Source organism: Nelumbo nucifera, chromosome 4 (genome assembly GCF_055504915.1).
Source record: "Nelumbo nucifera cultivar China Antique chromosome 4, China Antique-T2T, whole genome shotgun sequence".
In the NCBI taxonomy this organism is placed as follows: Eukaryota; Viridiplantae; Streptophyta; class Magnoliopsida; order Proteales; family Nelumbonaceae; genus Nelumbo; species Nelumbo nucifera.
In genome coordinates, this window is record NC_142652.1 from 9026051 (window position 1) to 9048440 (window position 22390).

The 22390-nt window shown below is 38.4% G+C and overlaps 1 protein-coding gene across 4 annotated transcripts in view; it reads right to left on the bottom strand.

The window, feature by feature from the left end:
• EMB3012 (embryo defective 3012) overlaps window positions 1-22390 on the bottom strand; it is a 99941-nt gene that overhangs the window by 10271 nt on the left and 67280 nt on the right. For all 4 annotated transcript variants that reach the window (XR_016085878.1, XR_016085877.1, XM_010250330.3 and 1 more), the window contains 6 exons: window positions 17379-17481; window positions 17169-17281; window positions 7138-7209; window positions 6895-6970; window positions 2403-2510; window positions 371-512 (listed from right to left, as the gene is read on the bottom strand). Coding sequence is in view for 2 of the 4 variants with exons in the window: in XM_010250330.3 (XP_010248632.1) it covers window positions 371-512; window positions 2403-2510; window positions 6895-6970; window positions 7138-7209; window positions 17169-17281; window positions 17379-17481 (614 nt within the window). In the remaining 2 variants the exon portion in view is untranslated. The remainder of the gene's footprint in view (window positions 1-370; window positions 513-2402; window positions 2511-6894; window positions 6971-7137; window positions 7210-17168; window positions 17282-17378; window positions 17482-22390) is intronic.

The window sequence follows — 22390 nt, forward strand, 5'->3', positions numbered from 1 at the left end:
TTGGGAGGGGTAGACTGGATACAGGCCTGAACTTTTGCGTTTTTTGAACAAAGTGGTTATTATCAGATTCAGACCCATTTTATTACGTGCTTCACTTGTCAACTCGAGATTTAACCATTGCACCAAGCAATGGCCCCTAAAAGGTACTCTAGAGACACTAATAACTTGGTAAAGTCAATGGGCATTAATGGTGTATCATGTTCATTGTCTTGTTAAGTCAAAATGTAATGCAAACTATGAATCTTTTAGAAGATATGGAATTCAGAAATTCAAGGAGAATAAGCAGTCAGCAAATAGAATCACAAAAATAATGGACTCCAAAAAAACTTGTACATAATTGCTAACAAATAAAAGTGAGATAAATGCAAACCTAAAGCTCACGGAGAAGTTATATCCCCTTGAAGGGAAGGGAACATTTGTTAATGTCTCTGTTGGCGCATCAACTGAAACCTGATCTTCCATAAGAACCGTTATTGTTGTTTGCAGTTTCAAACCCAAACCTTCAAAAATTACTGTTAAGAAAAAGGCATATATTAATTATGAATAGGACTAAACTATTCCCAAATGCAACAACATAAAGATGATTGAAAGGAGCAGAATACCATTATGCTTGCATCCCCTGCTTCTCTATAATACAGAAAAATGGGTGGTATAAAGACTATTACCTATTACTATTAAAAAGTTCAGAAAACAATTTTTCCAAAGGGTGCATTTCCTTTACATATTTGAGTAGAGATCTTTCAGACACAACCACCTTTAATGGAAGATTGGGACCTTTACACCTAATGTTCGTCCCACCTATCTGGGTTCTTGGGGGATGGACTCAATACAGACCTAACCTCAAGCAACTTCTTACACAAAATAGCTGCTCTCAGATTTGAGCCTGTATTCTCACACTTGTCAACCCAAGATAATACCATTGTACCAAACAATGGTCCATACCTATGGTTTAAAATGTCCCTAGTTTCCCTATTATTTGTTGGTCCCAACTATCTGGGTTCTTGGGGAATGGACTCAATACAGACCTAACCTTAAGCAACTTCTTGCACAAAATAGCTGCTCTCAGATTTGAGCCTGTATTCTCACACTTGTCAACACAAGATAATACCATTGTGCCAAACAATGGTCCATACCTAAATGGTTTAAACTGTCCCCTAATTTTTTTGGTAATTGAACTGTCCCCTAATTTCCCTAATATTTCCATGGCACATTTCCATTTCCATGGGTAGCGACACAAAATTTTACCAGAATCAACATATTCCCCAATGAACACTGCCAGCACTATGTGGAGCACAAGAGATAGTTCCCACGACAGATTTCCATTTTTGCTTCCATGGGTAGCAACATGAAATTTTACTGGAATTGACATATTCCCCAGTGAAAACTATCAACACTATGTAGAGTACAAGAGATAGTATTATAACTTAAGTTGGTGACAATAATGTAGATATGTGGAGTAACCACTTTGAGCTAGTTCAATTTTCATTTCAAACAAGAAATTAAATATTAGTTTTTGTTTGTGTAATACTTTATTTTGTTGATCTATTACAACCATTTACATTTTCTATGAGTTTAAATTTTGCTTCAACTCATGACACTATGGATTTTAAGGTTTATTGGGCAACTTCAAAACATATTCTTTTGGAATATAACCTTAGTTTCTTAGCTTTGTTAATGACTTGGAACAAGATAATAATTTAAAAAAGGTGTGCCTATGCTTCTTTTATCATTTCACAAAATATCATTCTATATTTTGCATATTTTACAATGTTTCCACCATGTCTATAACTTTTACAATATTTCCGACATTTCCAACATGTTTCTTATATTTGGACGACCGGCATTTCCACTGACACCAACCTTGTTATCTGGAAAAGATTACACCCCAGTCCCCAAAATATTTGTTCTCCAGACTAGTATAATGTTAAGTCATAAACCAACTTTTTTTCAACATCCAAAGGTGGTGGTGCCACTTTCTCCTAGGGATCCCTGAATTTAGGCTGGTAATTAACCAACTGCTGCATTGAGGACGCAGTACGCTTGGACTTAATGGAGATAAACCCTTCTCCTATCATTTGGCACATTTAGACGAGATCATAGAAATCTAAATGAAGCATGGTCCTGTTCAAATTGGTAATCGAAAGGCATGAAAACAATTGTTCTTTGATTCTCTTGTTCTACGCAGTAAGTAGTTCAAAGATGCACTTTTTGTGCAAACAGAAATGTCATTTCTTTCATGAAACCTAATAATTACTTTTTTAAATCTCCCTAGTCTCTAGCTTCATCTTGGATGATGGGATTTCCAAATGAAGCTTTACCCCTTCATTTTTCTTCTATAAACACATACACCACTATACAAGCAGAAGAGAAAGTTAGTCTGTTAAAGTATTTTGATTATGTACCTTGAGATGTCCCTTCCCCAACCGCATGGGCTTCTCCAGATAACATATCCACAGATATAACACTTTCATTGGAACTCAACCACTGGCCTGAAACCAGATCACTCAGTCCTGCAACATACAGAGAAATGTAGGATCTTAATCACATAGAACATGAAGATCTTTGTAAACAGAATGGTCCAATCTTAAACTACTGAATCGTCGGAACTAGGAAAAGTCCAAAGGCACAATGTCCTCACCCTGAGGAAAAAGATGGAAAAAGCGGATAGAAATTATGACAAAAGGAAATTCATTGCATTTTACCCCTAATCCTTTTACCTCAGCTCAAGTGCATTCCATTTTTAAATAAGTTCTTTTTTGTTATTTTTTCAAGATTCCTATGTGTTTTACACCTTTGCAATGGTACATCAACTTCTACATCACCATTTTATTGCTATTTGTATACTTGTAATGGTCTATGCATTATTCAAGAAAAACAAAAATAAAAACCTTTTGGTTCCTTTTTCATACATGAAAACCTTTTTGTAAAACGGGGTTACAGGGTTGGGATTGTAGTGCTTAGCTTTTGTAAAAGCCCTGGGTACAGAAACTTGCTGTACATGTTTTGTTATCTTTTAATATAATACCATACTTCCTTTCAAAAAATAAATAAATACCCTTTGAATACTTTTTATAGTCTTGTTCTTGCAAAAAGGATTTCAATGGCAAAACTTCCACTAAAAAAGCAACAAAAATACAACTAGTATCTAATCCCTAGTTCTAAAAAAGAATGAACTGCAACTAAAATTACAAAACCAGCACCTTTTTATACATACATGCCAAAAAATTAGGTTGGAGGTGCTGCCCCAAACCCCACATAGACTTTGAGCTTGCCACAAGGGGCCTTTACAGAGGTGGAGGGCCAATATCCTAGGATTAGGAATGAAAGTTTTAATATCACACTAGCTACTCTAAGTAATGGAACTACGAGATAATAAACAAATTAAAAGTTTCACATGCTTGAATCGTTGGATGCACAAAGCACTTTAGTATGGCCCATATATGTTCACTTTCACTTCCACATTTTCACTTTGAAGATGTCTTATATGTTATGCTTATGTATTTAGCATTTAATTCTTTCAAAATTCAGGTATATATATTAATTTGTGCCTTGCTTCAAAAAGGCAAATAAGAACTCTAAACTAAATCCTGTTACTACAAACACTGCCAACAAAATCAAAGAAAACAGACAAGTTTTGACCACAGCAAGCTAAAGTTAAAATGAATAGATAACCCTTTTTGAAAAAGGCATTGAATTCATTAAAGGGTCAAAAAACAACCACAACAAGCTATAAAGTGAGACACTACTAAACTAAAAAATAACTTCCAAAGAATTTTGATCAAAATTCCAATCATCCAAAAATTATGAAATTTGCATTGGATAAGGAATCAAGAGAAAACTGATTTCATTCCCCCACATTTTCTTTCTTGACACCATGTACACATCAATGACTCTCATATTTCATTCCCATTTTCTCAATATGACATGAAGCTCCAACAAGCTGGCCACAGGAGAAATGCTAACATAAGCTGTAATGTTGCCCCAACTCATCATGTTATGAACCATTAATATGAATTTAGTCATGTGTTCTTGTTGATGTTCAATGTCATGTGCAAATGCACTTATCCTTGTATTTTAAGTTAATGAAACACTTTTTACAAAATCCAACAATTTTTTTTATCAGCTACAAAGTCCAACAAATTTTATACAAGAGAAATGTGTAAAATCTTACCCGTTCATATCTCAACTCAGTTGTCAGTTCAACTCCACTCAGAAAGCCTTACACCAACTATTTGGAGCTGTCTACATGATCCCATTTCATCTTCCACTAAAGGGCCATGTTGTCTGTTGCATTTATGTGTTTACCAATACTTGAACTAATGCCCCTAAACGGGCATAATATTTGCACCAGTAAACCCTTTCTTACACATGCACACATGCCTAGCACATATATAATATGGTAGTGTTCTCAACCCACTGTTGACCTGGACAGTCAAACAGTTCAAACCGTCACCCAGTCATAATTCCAGGTCCAGGTCTCATAAAACCCGGAAATCCTTCAAAAACCGTTGATTGGGTCAAAATCATTTGACCTGGGTGGTTGAACGTTGACGCATTCAGCCCGGTCACCAGGTCACAGGCTGCATACTAAATGCATATGCAAATTTTCGGAGGCCATAACTTTTCACTCCGATGTCCAATTGGGGTGATCTTTTTTCTATTTTAGGTAACGTTTTGAGATCTATGCATCCCAAGAGGCCAAAGGAGACTTGCCCTGCTATTTTTGCCAAAAAACCCCTTTTTGGCTTCAAATCATAACTTTTAGCATTTTTTATACATAAAAAATGAAAAATTGAATTAAAAAATGTAAATTAAACATAAAATAATACTTATATATACATATATTACGTGTAGAATATAATTATACATTATTTTATTAATATAATACATATTTATACCTATATATGTGTGTGTACATATTTATATGTACATATATATACATATCTGACATGTCACGGGTTGGCCCATTTGACCCAGATGGTTGAACTGGTGACATATCATTCCCTATAACTTCAGTTTTTCTTTGTTAATATGGATATACATATATTATTATTTATCAAACCTTACAAATTTGAGAGTCAAAGGGGATTCTGATGTTATAGTTGGATGAGCCATAACAGATGGAATGAGACCCTAGAAGTACAAACATACAGTTAGGTAGATAAAAAGATGGCTAAGGAATTGACAAAGCTATATATGGAAAAGTAAGTAGACAGCTTGCTGTCCACCAAAGAATGTGCAAAAGAGTAGAAAGAGGGAAAATAACTCTTGCTGTGAGAGTAAATAACAGTTAGACCTCATAGAACTTTATTTCATCAAATCAAATATTCCAAATTGCAATTACGTGACTATTAATAGACTCGCCATGAGAACTTAGATGTCCTTTTACCAATTTGAACTAGGAAACTGACCCAAATCAACTTCTAATTGCTTTAAAACTATGACAATCCATAGGTAACTCATAGGGACACTCCAATAAAGATTCTAAGTCCTAAAATGAACTAATAACACTTTACTAATTCTAAATTAAATGTAAAGCACCAGAAATTACTAAAAATAGTAGATCACGATTTTACTATGAATAGTAATTTTGAAATAACAGTAAAATTCTAGAAAACTTAATACCCTATTCTTAAGAAGACCGCACTTTTGGTTTTCACCAACTATTCTCCTGTGAATTTCCTTGGAGACCAGAATGAGGCCAAAGGACTTTTTTCAAGCCGTTTCATCCTTCTCTTCATCTTTAGCTTCTTTTTGGGCTTCCAAAGAGGCTCAAACTGATCTAGCTAAATGCATTCTGTTACATGACTTACATCAATTACCCCATGTAGATCCTAGATATCTAGGATCTTGCAGGAGATAGATTGGATACAGACCAAACCTTTGGCATTTTTTAGCACAAAGTGGCTGCTCCTAGACTTGAACCCATGTCCTCAAACTTGTTAGCCTGAGATTTTACAAACCAAAAGAATATGGATGTACATTCATTAAAGAATAGATATTCAAGTACCTCAGACACCATTGGTAACGTTCCGCAGGAACATCTATGGTGTTTCTGGGACCAAAGATATGGTTATGTTTCTGTTCTAGGAATGTTCCGTTGGAACATTACAAAATGTCACCTACGTTCCTGAGGTAGCAACTGTTTTTGTAACAGAAATATATGTGATAGTTTACCAGTTATGTATCTCTTGTTCAATTAATATATGATTTTAAATTTTAATTATATCTAAACATGAAAAGAAAACCACATATTAAAAAGAAGTGAGATATAAGTTGGGTTATATCCTGCAAAATTTATCATAGAAATATCAAGCAACAAACTTTTCCAAACAAGCCATCAGTATTAAAATTTTAATAAGGGTTGAGCTAAAATATAAGATATATTAATGTGGCAAGCAAAAAAAGGAAAAGTTGTTTGGGAAAATACCATGCCTCTGGCCTTAGTATGGACAGTGTAGCTGGAAAGAAATTCCAGAATTTTTGAAAGATGTGCAGGAATGGAAGAAGAAATTGTCAAGGCTCTATGGGGCAGAATCTACTCTTGGGTTGCAGTGCAAAATTTGTTCAGAGATAAACCTTATCAGTGTTTTAAAAGCTCAAGGTGCAAAAATACAAAAATGCCAAAAAGAATTTAAAATGTCAGAAAATTAAAAGAATGCAAAAAATATTAAACATAATATTAATAAAAAATATAAACTTAAATTTTAAAATAAATGTTTTAAAAACCTATTATCTAAAATTAAAATACATAAGCATAACATTTAAAGTGCATTCAGATGAAAATTTAAAAATAAAATCAAACATATTAAACATTTTCAAGCATAAAAAGAGTACAATAGAATGAAAGAAAAGCTGAGTCCCTCAAGTAGGAGATGCCAATAGAAGACCCACCTTCTACACTGAAGTTGAGATAACGACCCACATGTAGGACTGGATTCTGTGGATGTAAATGAGCACCAACTGAAATCTGAAAAATACATCCATACATTAAACATGGAATGCAGAAGTCTTCTATAAACAGAAGCTATGTGAACACTTTCTAGCTGGATAATTATAAGAAGTTCAGCCTACAGATGCATCCAAACACTGCATAAGAAATTTCCAATAGTTTCATAACTGATAAAATGTAAGTACCATAATATAGTCTGACTTCCTTGCATTGTTGCCAATAGATATTCGTACAAGAGCCCTACCATGACTTACAGCCTTCAATAAAAAATAACAAATAAGTTAGTGAGAGGTCAATGTAAGAGCCAGGAAGAACTTCAACAGCAGAATACAGGTTACATTAATATGGGCATGATTTGGTCGTCTACAATACAAATTCAGTGAAAGAAAGGGAAGGGGAAGGAAAGGAGGTAGATAGGAAGAAAAAGAGATTATGGACAGATTAAGAAGGTAGAATGAAGATTGTGAGTTGGAATGTGAGAGGTATTGGGAATGTAAGAAAGAGAGTGTTAATAAAGGAGCTATAAAGAAAGGAAAACCCAGATATACTCCTAATTCAGGAGTCTAAGCTCATGACACTTGATAGTAGGTGGGCCAGAAGTGTGTGGAGAGCAAATGGTATTAGTTGGGCAATGAGCCCCTCTTGGGGATCTTCTGGAGGGATAGTAACATTGTGGAAGGAGTTGAAGAATTAGTTGGAAGATTTTCAGTTTCTGTCAAATTCAAACAGGTGGTCGATGGTTGTGAATGGGTCTTAACTAATGTCTATGGCCCTAATGGGTACAGGCAGAGGAATGAGTTGTGGGAAGAACTAGAAGATATCAGAGGCTTATGGGAAGGTCCTTGGTGTTTAGGAGGGGATTTTAATGTAATTAGATTCACTGAGTGTAACAATGTGCGGCAAAGAAATACCACAAGTATGAGGAAATTCAATGAGTTTATCAATTTGTTTGAGCTCAAAGAACTGAATCTCTCGCATAACTGTTTCACATGGTCCAATCTCCAAGCTGAACCAATTTGTTCAAAATTAGACAGATATCTCTTCACTGCTGATTGGGAGGAACATTGAGGAGACATGGTGTCAAGGACATTGCCTAGAGTCATCTCTGATCATTGGCCAGTTTTGATAAGTAAGCTTGAGCCTAGGAATAGAGGACCTACCCCCTTCAAATTTGAGAATATGTGGTTGTCCCATCCAGGTTTTAAGGAGAAAATAAAGGAGTGGTGGTTAGGAAGTAACCCAAGGGTCAATTAGGAAGGTATGAAATTTCACTGGAAGCTGAAAGAGCTAAAAAGTAAAATCAAAGAATGGAATATTCTTCATTTTGGGAGGCTAGAGGAAAGAAAACAACAGTTGGTTAATCAGATTGAGGAGCTAGATGCAAAAGAAGAATTACGCTTGTTTGGGGAAAGAGACAATGAGCTAAGGTGGGAGTTGAGGAAAAATTTGGAGGATATCCTCTTCTAGAAGAAATTAGCTGGAGGCAAAAGTCCAGGCACAAGTGGGTAAAGGAAGGTGATAGGAACACAAAATTCTTTCATGCTATAGCCAATGGTAGGAGAATGAGATTGAAGGGGCTTTTGTGGACCATTTCAAGTCCATCTACAAAAGGCCTATGTCTAGCAGATTACAGATTGGAGGTTTGGAGTGGCCTAGGCTCCCAGAAGACTCGAGGGTGTGGTTGGAGAGAAGTTTCGAATTAGAAGAAATAAGGGTAGCCATATTTTCGATGAATAGATCTAAGGCACCTGGTCCTGATGGCTTTACGATGGCGTTTTATCAAGGCTGCTGGGAGATACTTAAGGATGATATTCAAAGAGTGTTTTCTGAATTTTTTGAAAGAGGGGTGATCAATCCAGGTCTAAACTCTACCTTCCTTGCTCTGATTCCGAAAAAGGGAGGAGCTTGTCACCCCAAAGAGTTCAGGCCCATCAGTTTGGTACACAACCTTTATAAAATCATTGCCAAGGTGTTATCTCGGAGGATTAAAGAGGTGCTACCCTTAATAATTTCCCCGAATCAAGGTGCCTTTGTGAAGAATAGACAAATTGTGGATCAAATCCTAATTGCAAATGAGAATGGAAGATTTCAAAAGAAGTGGGAAGAAAGAGTTGGTGTGCAAATTGGATCTTGAAAAGGCATACAATTTGGTGGATTGGTCATTCTTATTGGAAGTCCTAGAGTCTTTTGGATTTGGGCAGAAGTGGTGTAGTTGGGTGAAAGGATGTATTAGGACATGCCACTATTCTATTTTAGTGAATGGTAAGGTGGTAGATCACTTTCTGGCTACTAGGGGCATTAGGCAAGGGGACCCCCTTTCTCCTTTCCTTTTTGCCCTAATTGCCGAAGTCCTATGGAAGCTCATTGAGAGGGCAAATTCTAGAAACTTGGTGAAAGGCTGGAGGGTAGGGAGGGATAGGGTCCTAGTAACCCATCAAAAATTTGCTAACAACACAAATCTCTTCTGTGGTGGGGATGAGGTAAGTTGGGTTAGTAATTTAAAGCTAGTGATCAATGTGTTTGAAGAAAACTGAAGAAAACAAACCTTGAGAGTTCGGCAATGAGGGTTTTGAGAGTGAGAGTTTCGAACATTACTCTCTCTCAACACCCTAACACTATTTTATTAAGATAAATTTGAATAATTACAAGGAGGCCCTTAGTTGGGCAAGAAATTACAAAGAACATAACATAGAAAGGATGGGCCTGGAATAAGGCCCATTACAGAAAAGAACATAAACAGTAAGAAAGAATAAACAGCCTATGGGCCATTCGGCCCATATTCTCTACACTCCCCCTCAAGCTGAGCATAGATGTCAATCATGCCAAGCTTGCTAGTATCATGCTGAAGTTTTGCCTTGGGAATGCCTTTGGTGAGAAAATCTGCCAACTGTCCTTCAGATGTGATGAAAGGAAGACATACTTCACCCGAAGAGACCCTTTCTCCAATGAAGTGTCGATCAACTTCAATATGCTTAGTTCTATCATGTTGCACTGGGTTGTGAGCAATGTTGATGGCAGCCTGATTATCACAGTACAACATCATTGGCTTGTCATGTTCAATCCCAAGTTCCTCCATCAATGATTTTAGCCATAATAATTCAGAAACTCCATGTGCCATGGCCCTGTATTCTGCTTCAGTTGAAGACCGAGCAACAACCAATTGTTTCTTGTTTCTCCAAGAAACAACATTACCAGCCACCAAGCTGCAATACCCAGAAGTAGATCTTCTGTTATCAATGTTTCCGACCCAGTCAGCATCGGTGTAGGCTTCAAGTTTCATATGACCATGCTTGGCAAACAAAATTCCCTTTCCTGGGGAGCCCTTCAAATAACATAGGATTCGCTCTGCTACTACCATATGAGTGTCTCGGGGAGCATGCATGAATTGGCTAATGCAACTGACTGCATATGCAATATCTGGCCAAGTCATGCATAGGTACAGAAGTTTCCCAAGAAGTCTCTGGAAGATTCGTTTGTCTTCTAACAATGTCCCATCTGAGGCAAAGAGTTTATGACTCATATCAATAGGAGTAGCAACTGGTTTAGCACCCATCTTTCCAGTTTCAGAAAGCAAGTCAAGAACATACTTCCTTTGGGAGATAAGAATCCCATCCTTGGATCGAGCAACTTCTATGCCAAGAAAGTATCTCAATTCCCCCAAATCTTTAATCTCAAACTCTGTATGGAGGAAAGGTTTTAGATCATGAATTCCTGAAACATCATTACCAGTCACTACAATATCATTTACATATACAATGAGGTATACTGCCAGAGGTCCGCTCCTCTTCACAAAAAGAGTATGATCAGACTGTGTCTACACATAACCAAAGTTAACAAGTGATGTTCTAAATCTCTCAAACCATGCTCTAGGGGACTGTTTTAGTCCATAAAGGGATTTCTTCAGCCTTTATACCTTTCCTTTCATATCAGTTCCATACATCCCTGGAGGAAGAGACATATAAACCTCCTCATGTAATTCACCATTCAGAAATGCATTCTTCACATCCAATTGATAAAGGGACCAGTCAAAGTGAGCAGCTAAAGAAGAGCCCTCACAGATGTCATCTTGGCAACAGGTGCAAAGGTCTCCAGATAATCAATCCCATATGTCTGTGTATAGCCTTTTGCAACCAGCCTGGCCTTGTACCTTTCAATGGTGCCATCAGCTCGATATTTGATAGTAAAGACCCACTTGCAACCAACTGGATCATTCCCTTCAGGAAAATAAACCACTTCCCATGTGTCATTCTTGTGTAGGACATCAATTTCAGACCTCATAGCATCCCTCCATTCTGGAATATTAAGAGCTTCTGACATAGACCTGGGAATAGGGTTAGAAGCAACAGAAGAGAGATAGGCAAAGTATAAAGGTGAAAGCAACCTGTAAGAAAGGTGCTTGGAAATGCAGTGAGCAGTGCACTTCCGTTTCCTTTCCTAACAGCAATGGGAATATCAAGGTCAGGGAAGGATGACTCCAAGGGTGTTGAAATTGTACCTGTTGTCTCATCTATGACTGGAAGTGTATGAGGCTCATGTGTTGTAGGAGAAACAACCTGCTCATTTCTGGATCTTTGCCTTTGATACACCTTGGGATTGACGATAGGACGAGGAGGTAAAGGTGGAAGAACACTGGACAAGGAGAATGGAACGACTGATCCGCCCTTGATTCATTTGAAGGAGAAGCAGACTCATCAAAAGACTCAACTGGGACAGGAAGAGGAAGAGCAAACACCTGTGACAAATCCTCCCCCTGTGGACAATGTCCTTCCGGAGAGGAACCATAAAAGGGAGAAAGCTCATCAAAGGTGACATCCATTGAGACATACCGAGTGCCAGTCTTTGGATCAAAACAACAGTAACCCTTCTGTGTGGGGGAATAACCAAGGAAGATACACTTGTGGGCTTTGGGTTCATATTTATGCCTTTAGACACTTGGAACATGTACATAACAGGTGCAGCCAAAGACACGAAGAGGAATAGGAAAAAGGTCCTTGTCCGGATGAAGGAGATTGAAGGGAGACTTAAACCCTAAAACCCTGGATGGCATACGGTTTATAAGGTAGGTGACAATGAGAACGACATCACCCCAAAACCTTGTAGGAACATGTGAGGCAAATAAGATACTTCTTGCAACTTCAACAATATGCCTATTTTTCCTCTCAGCAACTCCATTCTGTTCTGGGGTCCTAACACAGGAGCTTTGATGAATAACCCCCATGTCAGAGAGAGAGCAGGATAGGTTCTTCTCAAAATATTCTTTTGCATTGTCAGATCTGAAAATTTTAATCCTGGTATCAAATTGGGTTAGAACAAATTCATGGAATTGTCTTACAAGTCTTGGAACTTCATCACGGGATTTCATCAGGAATATCCAAGTGAACCGAGAAAAGTCATCAATAAACAAGATAAAATATTTGTAGCCACCCATGGAGGGTAAGTGGTAAGGCCCCCACACATCAGAGTGCACAATATTAAAAGGAAAAGAAGATCTTTTATTGCTCAAAGGATAATTGTTTCTACAATGCTTTGATAACTCACAAGACTCACAATGAAGACTGAACAAACTAATTCCCTTAAACAGTTCAGGGAATAGATGACTCAAGGCAGAAAAAGACAGATGCCCCAAACGACGATGACACAACATAATCCGACTAATAGACTCTGAAGAAACAGACCCAAAAGCAACATTCCCAAGATGATCAGTGCATTGTCCCAGAGTATCAAGCAGGTATATTCCGTTCACCTCATGGCCACTCCCAATCACCTTCTGAGACTCCAGATCCTGAAAAACATAGTAAGAAGGAAAGAAGGTTACACAACAGTTTAGTGACTTGGTTAAACTACTTACAGACAACAAATTTGTATTTAGTCTAGGTACATGAAGGGCAGAAGGTAGGAACAAGGAATCTGTAGCCTTGATGGTTCCCTTGCCAGAAATAGGGGCAAGTGAACCATCAGCTAAAGTGATTTTATCACGTCCAGGAAGCAAGTCATATGAAACAAATAAGGTAGAAAGGTTGGTCATATGATCAGAATCACCTGAGTCAATAATCCAAGGGATCTTAAGATTACCTAAAGTGGTTACATGATTGGCAGAAGCCCTTATACCTGAATGAGCAAATGCAGAAGAAGCTGAATTTCCTAAAGGGTTGGAAGAAGAAGTCACATCCTCTAGATGACTAATCATCTTCCCAAACTTTTCATATTCTGCTTTCATGGCTGCCAGTTGTGCACAAGCAAACATCTCTTCAGTATAGTACTTATCACTATCTGGCCCAACAACCACATTTGCACTCAGTCCTTTTATTATCATGTTTTTTCTGAAACCGAATGGGAACAAGATCAGGATGTAATTTCCAGCACTTGTCTTTGGTGTGCTTCAGCTTCTTGCAGTACTCACATACAACTTCTTTCTTTCCTGAGCCACTAGATGTCCCAGTAACACCTTTGGGTTTAACCCCCATATTCGCAAAGTGATCACTAATACCAGCCCCTTGAACCTGGACAACCCTTCTGCTCTCTTCACTGCTCACCAAAGCATAAGCTTGTGACAATGAGACACTCTCCTTGGAAAGAATATTCTGTTTTGTGATATCATATTTTGGGTTTAGTTCGGTTAAGAACTCAAACACCCTGTTCCTTTCAACTAGTTTTCTATAGGTCTCTGCATCATTGGTGGTGTCCCAAGTTACAGCTTCTATTAGGTCAATTTCTTGCCACAGAGACTTCAAAGTTGAGAAGTATACAGCTAAAGGTTTCTCCCCTTGCCTTAAATTCTTCACATCACTTCTCAATTTATAGGCTCTAACCACATTTAGTTTTTGGGAATAGGTTTCTGCAACACTGTCCCAAATTTCCTTTGCTGAATTCATCCATAGGTAGTGTTGGCTAATTTGTGGCTGCATTGAGTTCACAAGCCACCCAATGACAGTGTAATTTTCTTGCATCCACTTCTCGTAGGATGGATCATCTTTTGGGGGAGCCTTCTTGCTCTCGGAAATAAACCCCCACTTTCCTCTACTACATATATAACTCTTTACCGATTGTGACCATGCCAGATAATTAGTTCCATCTAGTTTAACTGTGGTCACAGTCAATAAAGAATCACTTGGAGTCCCCTGAACCTGTCCATATTCAACACCATTCTTGTTTTCAAACTCTGAGGAGTTCATCATGTAAATACTTCAAATATGATTTCAGATGACTTCAACAAGTGTACTGAATGAGGATGAGCAAGGACTGAGTTCAACCAACCTCAAGACAACAATACACAAGGCCAAGCTACACTCGAAAGTTGTAAGAACCAAGACTGAAGCAGAACCTTGGTTCGGCCAAGGTAATCACCAAAAAGTAGCCAAGAAGAGTAAATACCAGTCCGTATTGATGAAGAGGCCTTTTTACAAACACAGTGTGGGCAATAGAGAAGACCCCACTGTCAAAGGTGAAAAAAAACATCAAGAACAGTCCGTACAGGCCCCCAAAACATAGCCAAAAAGAAGCAACAATTCGCAGCACTGAATCCAAGGATGTTTCGGCAGTTTTGACAGTCCAAAGAGGAGTGAAAACAACCCAGAAATCTCTGGGTTAAACCAGATTAAAAGACAGCCGAATAGCTATACAAAAAACAACCCAGAAATTTCCGACACTTCAACAGTCCAAACACAGAAAAAATAACCCAGAAATCTGAGCACAACTAACAATATTTAAGCTTCAAATCAGAAACCGAGCTGTTTCCCTTTTTTTTTTCTCTGATTCTTCCTGGCCACCGAACCACATCTCCAAGAGATTTGAGTCTTGGGCACCTTCCAATGACCTCTAAGAATCAGGCAACACGAGCTGAAGCTTCCGGCCCTAGAATACTGAAGTTCAGGCCTACTCTGATACCATGAAGAAAACTGAAGAAAACAGACCTTGAGAGTTCGACAATGAGGGTTTTGAGAGTGAGAGTTTCGAACATTACTCTCTCTCAACACCCTAACACTATTTTATTAAGATAAATTTGAATAATTACAAGGAGGCCCTTAGTTGGCAAGAAATTACAAAGAACATAACATAGAAAGGATGGGCCCGGAATAAGGCCCATTACAGAAAAGAACATAAACAGTAAGAAAGAATAAACAGCCTATGGGCCATTCGGCCCATATTCTCTACAGTGTTCAAACAAGTGACTAATCTCAAAGTGAATTTAGATAAGAGTTGTGTGATTGGCATTAATTTGAGTGAAAGTGAAGTGGAGGATAGGGCCCGAATTTTGGGTTGTGAGATTGCTCAATGGCCATTGATCTATTTGGGGCTGCCACTAGGGGATAACCCAAGCAAAAAGAGTTTATGGAATCTGGTGATTGATAAGTTCATTAAGTCAACATTGGCCAACCTGCCTGTTTACTTTCTATCGGTGTTTAAAAATGCCTGAGGGAATATGTGGGACTTTGGAAAAGTTAATGAGAGAATTCTTATGGGAACCGGGAGAGGAGAAAAGGGACCATAGAGTCAGGTGGGATATAGTTACCAAAACCAAAAGTGATGGTGGGCTTGCTTTAGGTAATTTGTAGAAAAAGAATGAAGCTCTATTGGGGAAATGGCTTTGGAGATTGACTTTGGAGAGGGATAAATTGTGGGCTCAAGTTGTCTTAAGTATTCATGGGCAAGTGATGGATGGCTAGGACACGGGAGTATCAGCTAGGGCTACAAGAGCTTCTCCTTGGAAATCCATTCATGCCATACTTCCTTCTTTCCTTCCTCTAATTAGGTATGACCTGTGCTCTAGTAACCTTGTGAAATTTTGGGATCATGTTTGGGTGGGAAACACTCCATTGAAAGAGCTATTCCCTTCTTTGTATTCTCTATCACATTTTAAAAATGAGCCAATCTCCACTTTTCTGACCACTTCTAATTCAACTATTGACGGGAACTTGGGTTTTAGAAGGGCCCTTAGAGACTTTGAACTAAACCTTATTTCTGACCTGCTCAAAATCCTAGATGAGGTGGGTATTGACCCCACTAGGAGGGATAGTAGGATTTGGGTCCCTTCTCCTTTGGGTGTCTTCTCATGCTCTTCATTCTTCAAAGAATTGGCTCATTCCCCACCTGTTATTGGACTCCCCTTCCCAGTTTGGAAGTTTGGGGTAGACCAATCCCTCCCAGAATTAGTGCTTTTTGTTGGAAAGCCTTCCTAGAAAAGTGTAACACTTGCGACCTATTTCAAAGAAAAAGGCCTAATTGGTGTTTATCCCCGCACTGGTGCATCCTTTGTAAGAAGAATGGTGAGACTTGTCATCACTTACTGGTATCCTGCCCATTTGTTTCAAAGATTTGGTGTTGGTTCTTCTCTCTTTTTGGTTGTAGGTGGACCCCCCCCCCCCTCAAATGTACAAAGCCTATTCCATTCTACTTCTGTTAGGGGGCTGAAGAAGGGAACATTCTGTGGAGATGTGTAAGAGCAGCTATATGTTGGACAGTCTGGGAGGAAAGGAATCAAAGGACTTTTCATGGGAAAGAAAGAAAAAAGGGTGCCATCATTGAATTAATTTCTATAAGGGTGGTTCATTGGGCTAAGACTTTGAAGCTCTTTGAAAATTATTCAGAAGGAGAACATCATCAGGAAGTGGAAAGAAGTGGCTTGGTCAGCTCCAAGGAAGATTTCATCTAACCCAATTTGGTCTCCTCCAGCTTTGAGGTTCACTAAACTGAACTTTGATGGTAGTAGCAAAGGAAATCTAGGCCCGTCGGGTATAGAGGGAGTTTTCAGGGATGGAGAAGGTCGAATTATTGCATTGTATTCTGGTTCTATTGGATGGGGAGATTCTATTAGAGCTGAAATATTGGTTGTTTTGGAAGGGTTAAAAAGAGCCCAAGAGTTAAATATCAGAAAACTGATGGTGGAAGGTGATTCTAAGTTGGCTACCATCTGATGAAAGACGATTTTAGTTTGTGGAAATTTCTAAATGAGAAAAAAAAAGTTAGACAGCTCATTCAAAACATGGAAGTTAAGTTTCAATGGACTAAGAGGAGTGACAATTCCTTGGCAGATTCATTGGCCAAACAAGGGGTGGGAAGAGTCAAATGTTTAATAAAAGTTTCTGTTATTTATCAAAAAAAAAAAGAGAAAAGTGCATTGAAAACTTTCAGGTTGTCCAATGTTTGATTGCTCCCTGATTGCATTTTGCTCACCACTGAAAAGTTGGAAGTTTATGGGTACTAGGAAGAGGCCTCAAACCTTGAGATGGATATTTCCATTGTTGTCAGGAGTGCCATTAATTAGAACGATATCAGGATAATTAGTCTCAGCATTGACTTCAACCACATCATAAGCTTCAAAGAAGGGATTTCCTGATCAAAGCAATTGCACATGAACATGACTGCTTAAGCCAAAAGAAACTGAAATACATAAGAAGGCACTTGATTTCTATAGTTGAAACGCAAATACCTAGATCATCACAGTAGCTAACAACAAGCTCAAGTTCAGCACCAACAGCAAGCTCAGCCACATGGAAAGGAAACTTCTTAGCACCTAGTCTTATTTGAGACACCTGATCAAGTGCCAGCACATAAGCTCAAGCAAAAAATGGAAATAAAGAAAATAAAAGAGAAGTCAACTATCAAAACTGTAAATATTTAAACAAGTTAAGAAAAATGAGAAAAGATATATAATGCTCCACAAGACAGAGTTTCCATTTTACAAATCCGTATCTTTCAAAAAGAACAGCAGTACTTGGACATGTGAAAAGAGAAATGAAAGAATTTTTAAGAGAATGGTACAGCACAAGAAATTTGGTACTGGAGATTCAAGGCAAGAATTGAACAGAATGTCAAAGAAGATTATTGCAACATGCAGCATAGTACAACACAAGAAATATGGAGTGGGTTCTAGGAGAAATCAATCATATAGTTGACACTGAAGCAGGGAAAGAATTGATAGAGAAATAAATCAGTTTTCTACCAAATCCATTTTTGATAGATAACTTAATTTCATTAATTCCTCTGTTTCTCTTCCCCACGAAAATATCATCACAGCTCAGCCCAAAATAAATGGTTTCTATTCACCCCTTGTTTTGTCGATTATCAACCATACTATGATACTATTGGCTAATCTTTGTATCCATTGCACCAGCACCTGCACCTGCATTCCTACCACCATTAACCACTTGAACTTTTTGATTTCACATCCATAGAGCTTTTATCTAGTTTCTGAACCATCCCACCACCATCTTAGAATCTCCTATCACAATTTCTGCCCTTGGTGAGTCCCCTTTCCCTAGTGGCCCCCAAAACAAAGTCCTTACATTGTCCTTCTCGCCTCTATAATATCCACTATACCCAAAGGTCTCGGATTCCCCATGCTACTTTTATCAAAATATAACTTGATAAATCCCTCTTCTGGTATTCATCAAAAAAAAAAAATCCCTCTTCTGGTGGTACCACAACTTATGGACATTCTCACAATTCCTTATTGAGTGGTGATTTTATAATGTATTCGTGTTTCTAGTTTTGTTCAATTTGAGTCTTTTGATATTCATCTTCTATTTTGTTAGTGTCTCAGGATAGGGTCAATCATTCTAAAGAGTCAAATTAGATAATAATCTTTTTTTTTTTCTGAAAGGTAAATATGTATTTATATTAAAAGAGGTAGAGCATCCCTCAGCCAAAAATTGTTTACAACTCTAAGTCATTTGACTATCTACCACAAGTGTTACTTACATCATTGTGAAATACTAGCTCTTAGAATTCTGCAAAGTTGAAGATGAAATCATGCCATTTTTGCTTTGACCTATTTTTTAGGGTTCAAAATTTGTCATTTTTGCATGTATTTGGTGTCATTAGATAGGCAATACAACAAGTGAGGTTTTGAGGAGGTCAGGGAGGAAAGGAGTGGTTTGTAAGCTTGATTTAGAAGAAGCATATGATATGGGGGGTTGGTCCTTCTTGGGGGAGGTGATGGTTTGCTTTGGGTTTGGGGAAAGATAGTGCAAATGGGTGATGGGATGTTTAAAGAGATGTCGATACTATATATTGGTGAATGGAACAATAGTGGATTTTTTCACGGGCTTGAGGGGTATTAGACAAGGAGACCCTCTCTCTCCTTTCCTATTCACCTTAGTAGCAAATGTATTGGGGAAATTGATATCTAGAGCAGACTCAAGAAACCTAATAAGAGGGTGGAGTTGATAGGGATGGGGTACCAATCACTAACCTACAATTTGCTGATGATACGGTCCTCTTTTGTGATGGAGGTGACTTGGGATGGACTAGAAATCTCAAAATTGCAGTGCAACTATTTGAACAAATGTCATATTAAAAGGTGAATTTTGAGAAAAGTTGCATAGCTGGAATCAATATGAGGGAGGGGAAGGTGTTAGAGAGTGTCGAAATTTTGGGTTGTGTGGTTTCTAGTTGGCTTCTCAAATACTTGGGTCTCCCACTAGGTGATAACCCTAGGAAAGAGAGTTTTTGAAACCTGGTGGTGGAAAGATTTGAAAAGAGACAGCCTCTTGGAAACAAAATTATTTATCCTTGGGAGGGAGAGTCACCCTAATTAGATCCACTCTAACTAATTTACCCGTGTATTTCTTGTCAGTATGTAAATTCCAAATGGGACGGCTAGAAAGTTGAAGAATCTAATAAGGGATTTTTGTGGGAACTGGAGAGGGAAAAAAGGATCATAGAGTTAGGTGGGAAGTGGTGTAGAAGCAAAAAGATTGAAGGTTGGGAATTGGGAATGTGCGGAAATGGAATTTGGCTCTTATAGGGAAATGGCTTTGGAGACTTCCTAATGAGATAGAAAAGTTGTGGCCTAAGGTAGTGGTGAGTATCCATGGGCTAGGGACAAATGGTTGGGAAACTAGAATTAAAGCAAGGACTACAAGAGCATCCCTGTGGAAATCTATCCAAGCCATCCTCCCCTTATTCTTGCTTAGATCAGGCAGTGATTTAAAAGGCGCACCTAGGCGCATAGGTGAGGCGCATTTTAGGGTAGGCGCCTCGCCCAAGTCCTAGGTGCACCCCATTCAAAAGGCGCACGCCTGGTGCGCCTTGCACCTTAGCCCAGGTGTGTGCCTTTTGGAAATTTGCCGCTTTTACCTTTTTTTCGAGTCTGGCTGTTGGGCCGAGGGCTCCGCCCCCGAACCCCCGTGCCATGCCCCTCAAGGCCAGCCCAAACAAGTCCATGTTAGGGTCTTAAATTCTTCGTTTTCACACAAAAAATAATAATTTTATAGTTTTAATTGCTTTTAAGAAGATATTTTATTAGGATGAATGAATGGACAACATTACCAAATAGGGGATTCTCATAAGCTCCGGTTTAAGACCCTAACATGGACTTGTTTGGGCTAGCCTCGAGGGGCGTGGCACAAAGGCGGCTCATAGAATTAGGAATGTAATATGTCACATTAGCTACTTGATGCAATTAAGAGAAAAAAAGAGATTGTGGGTTTTATATGTTTGATTTCATTTTTAAATTCTCATTTGAATATGATTTACATATTATAGTTATGTATTTTAATTTTAGATAATAGGCTTTTTAAAACATTTATTTTAAAACTTAAGTTTATATTTTTATTAATATTATGTTTTATGAATTTATGATTTTTTTTTTATTTTTTAGCTTTTTTTTTAAATTGTGCACCTTGCTTCAAAAAGGTGTGCGCCTCACCTTGCGCCTTGCGCTTTTAAAACACTGGGATCAAGTATGACTTACACTCTAGGAACTGTATTAAGTTTTGGGTTGGGGATTCCCCATTAAGGGATCAATTCCTTCCTTGCTTGCCTTGTCTAATCACAAGAATGAGCCTATTTCTACCTTTTTGGTTCCTACCAACTCGAGTACTGGGTTTTTGGTTTGAGAAGGGCTATTAGGGATTCTGAGTTAAATAGTACTATGTCCCTTATGGGAATTCTGGATGGGGTATATTTGGACCCTTCTCAATCTGATAAAAGAAACTAGACCTCTACCCTTGATGGTCTGTTCACTTGTTCATCTTTTTTCAAAACCCTAACCTAACCATCCGCTAATGAGGGCCTGTCTTTCCCTGTTAAAGAGGTGTGGAGTAAACCTATCCCACCCAGGATTGGGAGTTTTTGCTAGGAAGCATATCTGGAAAGAATCTACACATGTGACTTGCTTCAAAGAAAAAGACCTAAGAGTTGTTTGTCCCCTTATTGGTGTATTCTTTGTAAGGTTGATGGTGAGAATTGCTACCACTAATTAATCTCTTGCATATTTGTTAAAGGTTTATGGGAAGGGTTTGTTTCTTTGTTTGGATGCAAATGGACTCCACCATATGTGCAAAGCTTGTTTGCTCCTACTTTCTTCAGTTTCCCAAAGAAAAGGGGAAGACTAATGTGGAGATGTGTAAGGGCTGCCATTAGCTGGACCAATTGGGAAGAAAGTAATTCAAGAATATTCACAGGGAAGGAGAGAAGCAAGGAAGCTATCCAGGAGGTGATTTTTATCAGGGTAGGACACTGGCTTAAATCTATGGAGTTATTCAACAATGTGTTGATGGATGGACTGTCAAGAAAGTGGAAATAAGTTGCTTATTCAGCTCTGGGTCAGGAGGTCTCAGTTCCAGTTTGGTCCACACCCCCCCCCCCCAAGCAGCTTCTTCAAGATGAATTTTGATTGAAGCAGTATTGGTAACGTGGGGCCTTCAGGTACTGGGGGTGTTTTAAGGGATGAGAAAGGGAAAGTAATTGCCTTGTTCTCAGATCCAATTGAAGCAGGTGACTCCCTTAGAGCTGAGATGTTGGTGGCAATTGGAAGGTGTACTGGTGTACAGAGTGCCAAGGAGTTAAATATAAGGAAGCTGATTATAGAAGGAGACTCAAAAGTTCCAAACTGGTGGTGAGCTGGTTGAAAGAAGACAAAAATGATCCGTGGACTTACAGAAATGAAAAGAAAAAATTCAAGTGGCTGACAAAAGACATGGAGGTAAAAGTGAATTGGGTCAAGAGACGTGCCAATTCTTTTGCTGATGGTTTAGCAAAACAGGGGGTGAACAAGGGTGCTTTGTTTTGCTCTAAATTGAAATTTTCTGTTCTGTTTGTTTCATGTCGGGGGAGATAAGAGAGGTTATCTATTCCCATTGTATCCTTAATTTCTTCAATGAAATCTTCTGTTATTGTCAAAAAAAAATCATTCTGTTATTGATCAAAAAAAAATATATACAAGTGAATTATAATTGTTTCACTGATGGAAAGAAGACTCTAAACTTGGATGGGAGTTCTAGGTAGTCCAGGGTTAGCTGGCATTGGAGGCACAGTAAGGGATGAAAAGGGGCAACATATGCTGGACTTTCAGTGGTCCAATTGGATTGGCTGACTCCACAAAGGCTGAGGTGATGGCTGCTCTCACTTGAATCAGAATAGTAAAAAATCTGGGAATTCAGAACCTAACCATTACTGGTGACTCAGCAAATACCATAAAGTGGCTAAGAAACAAGG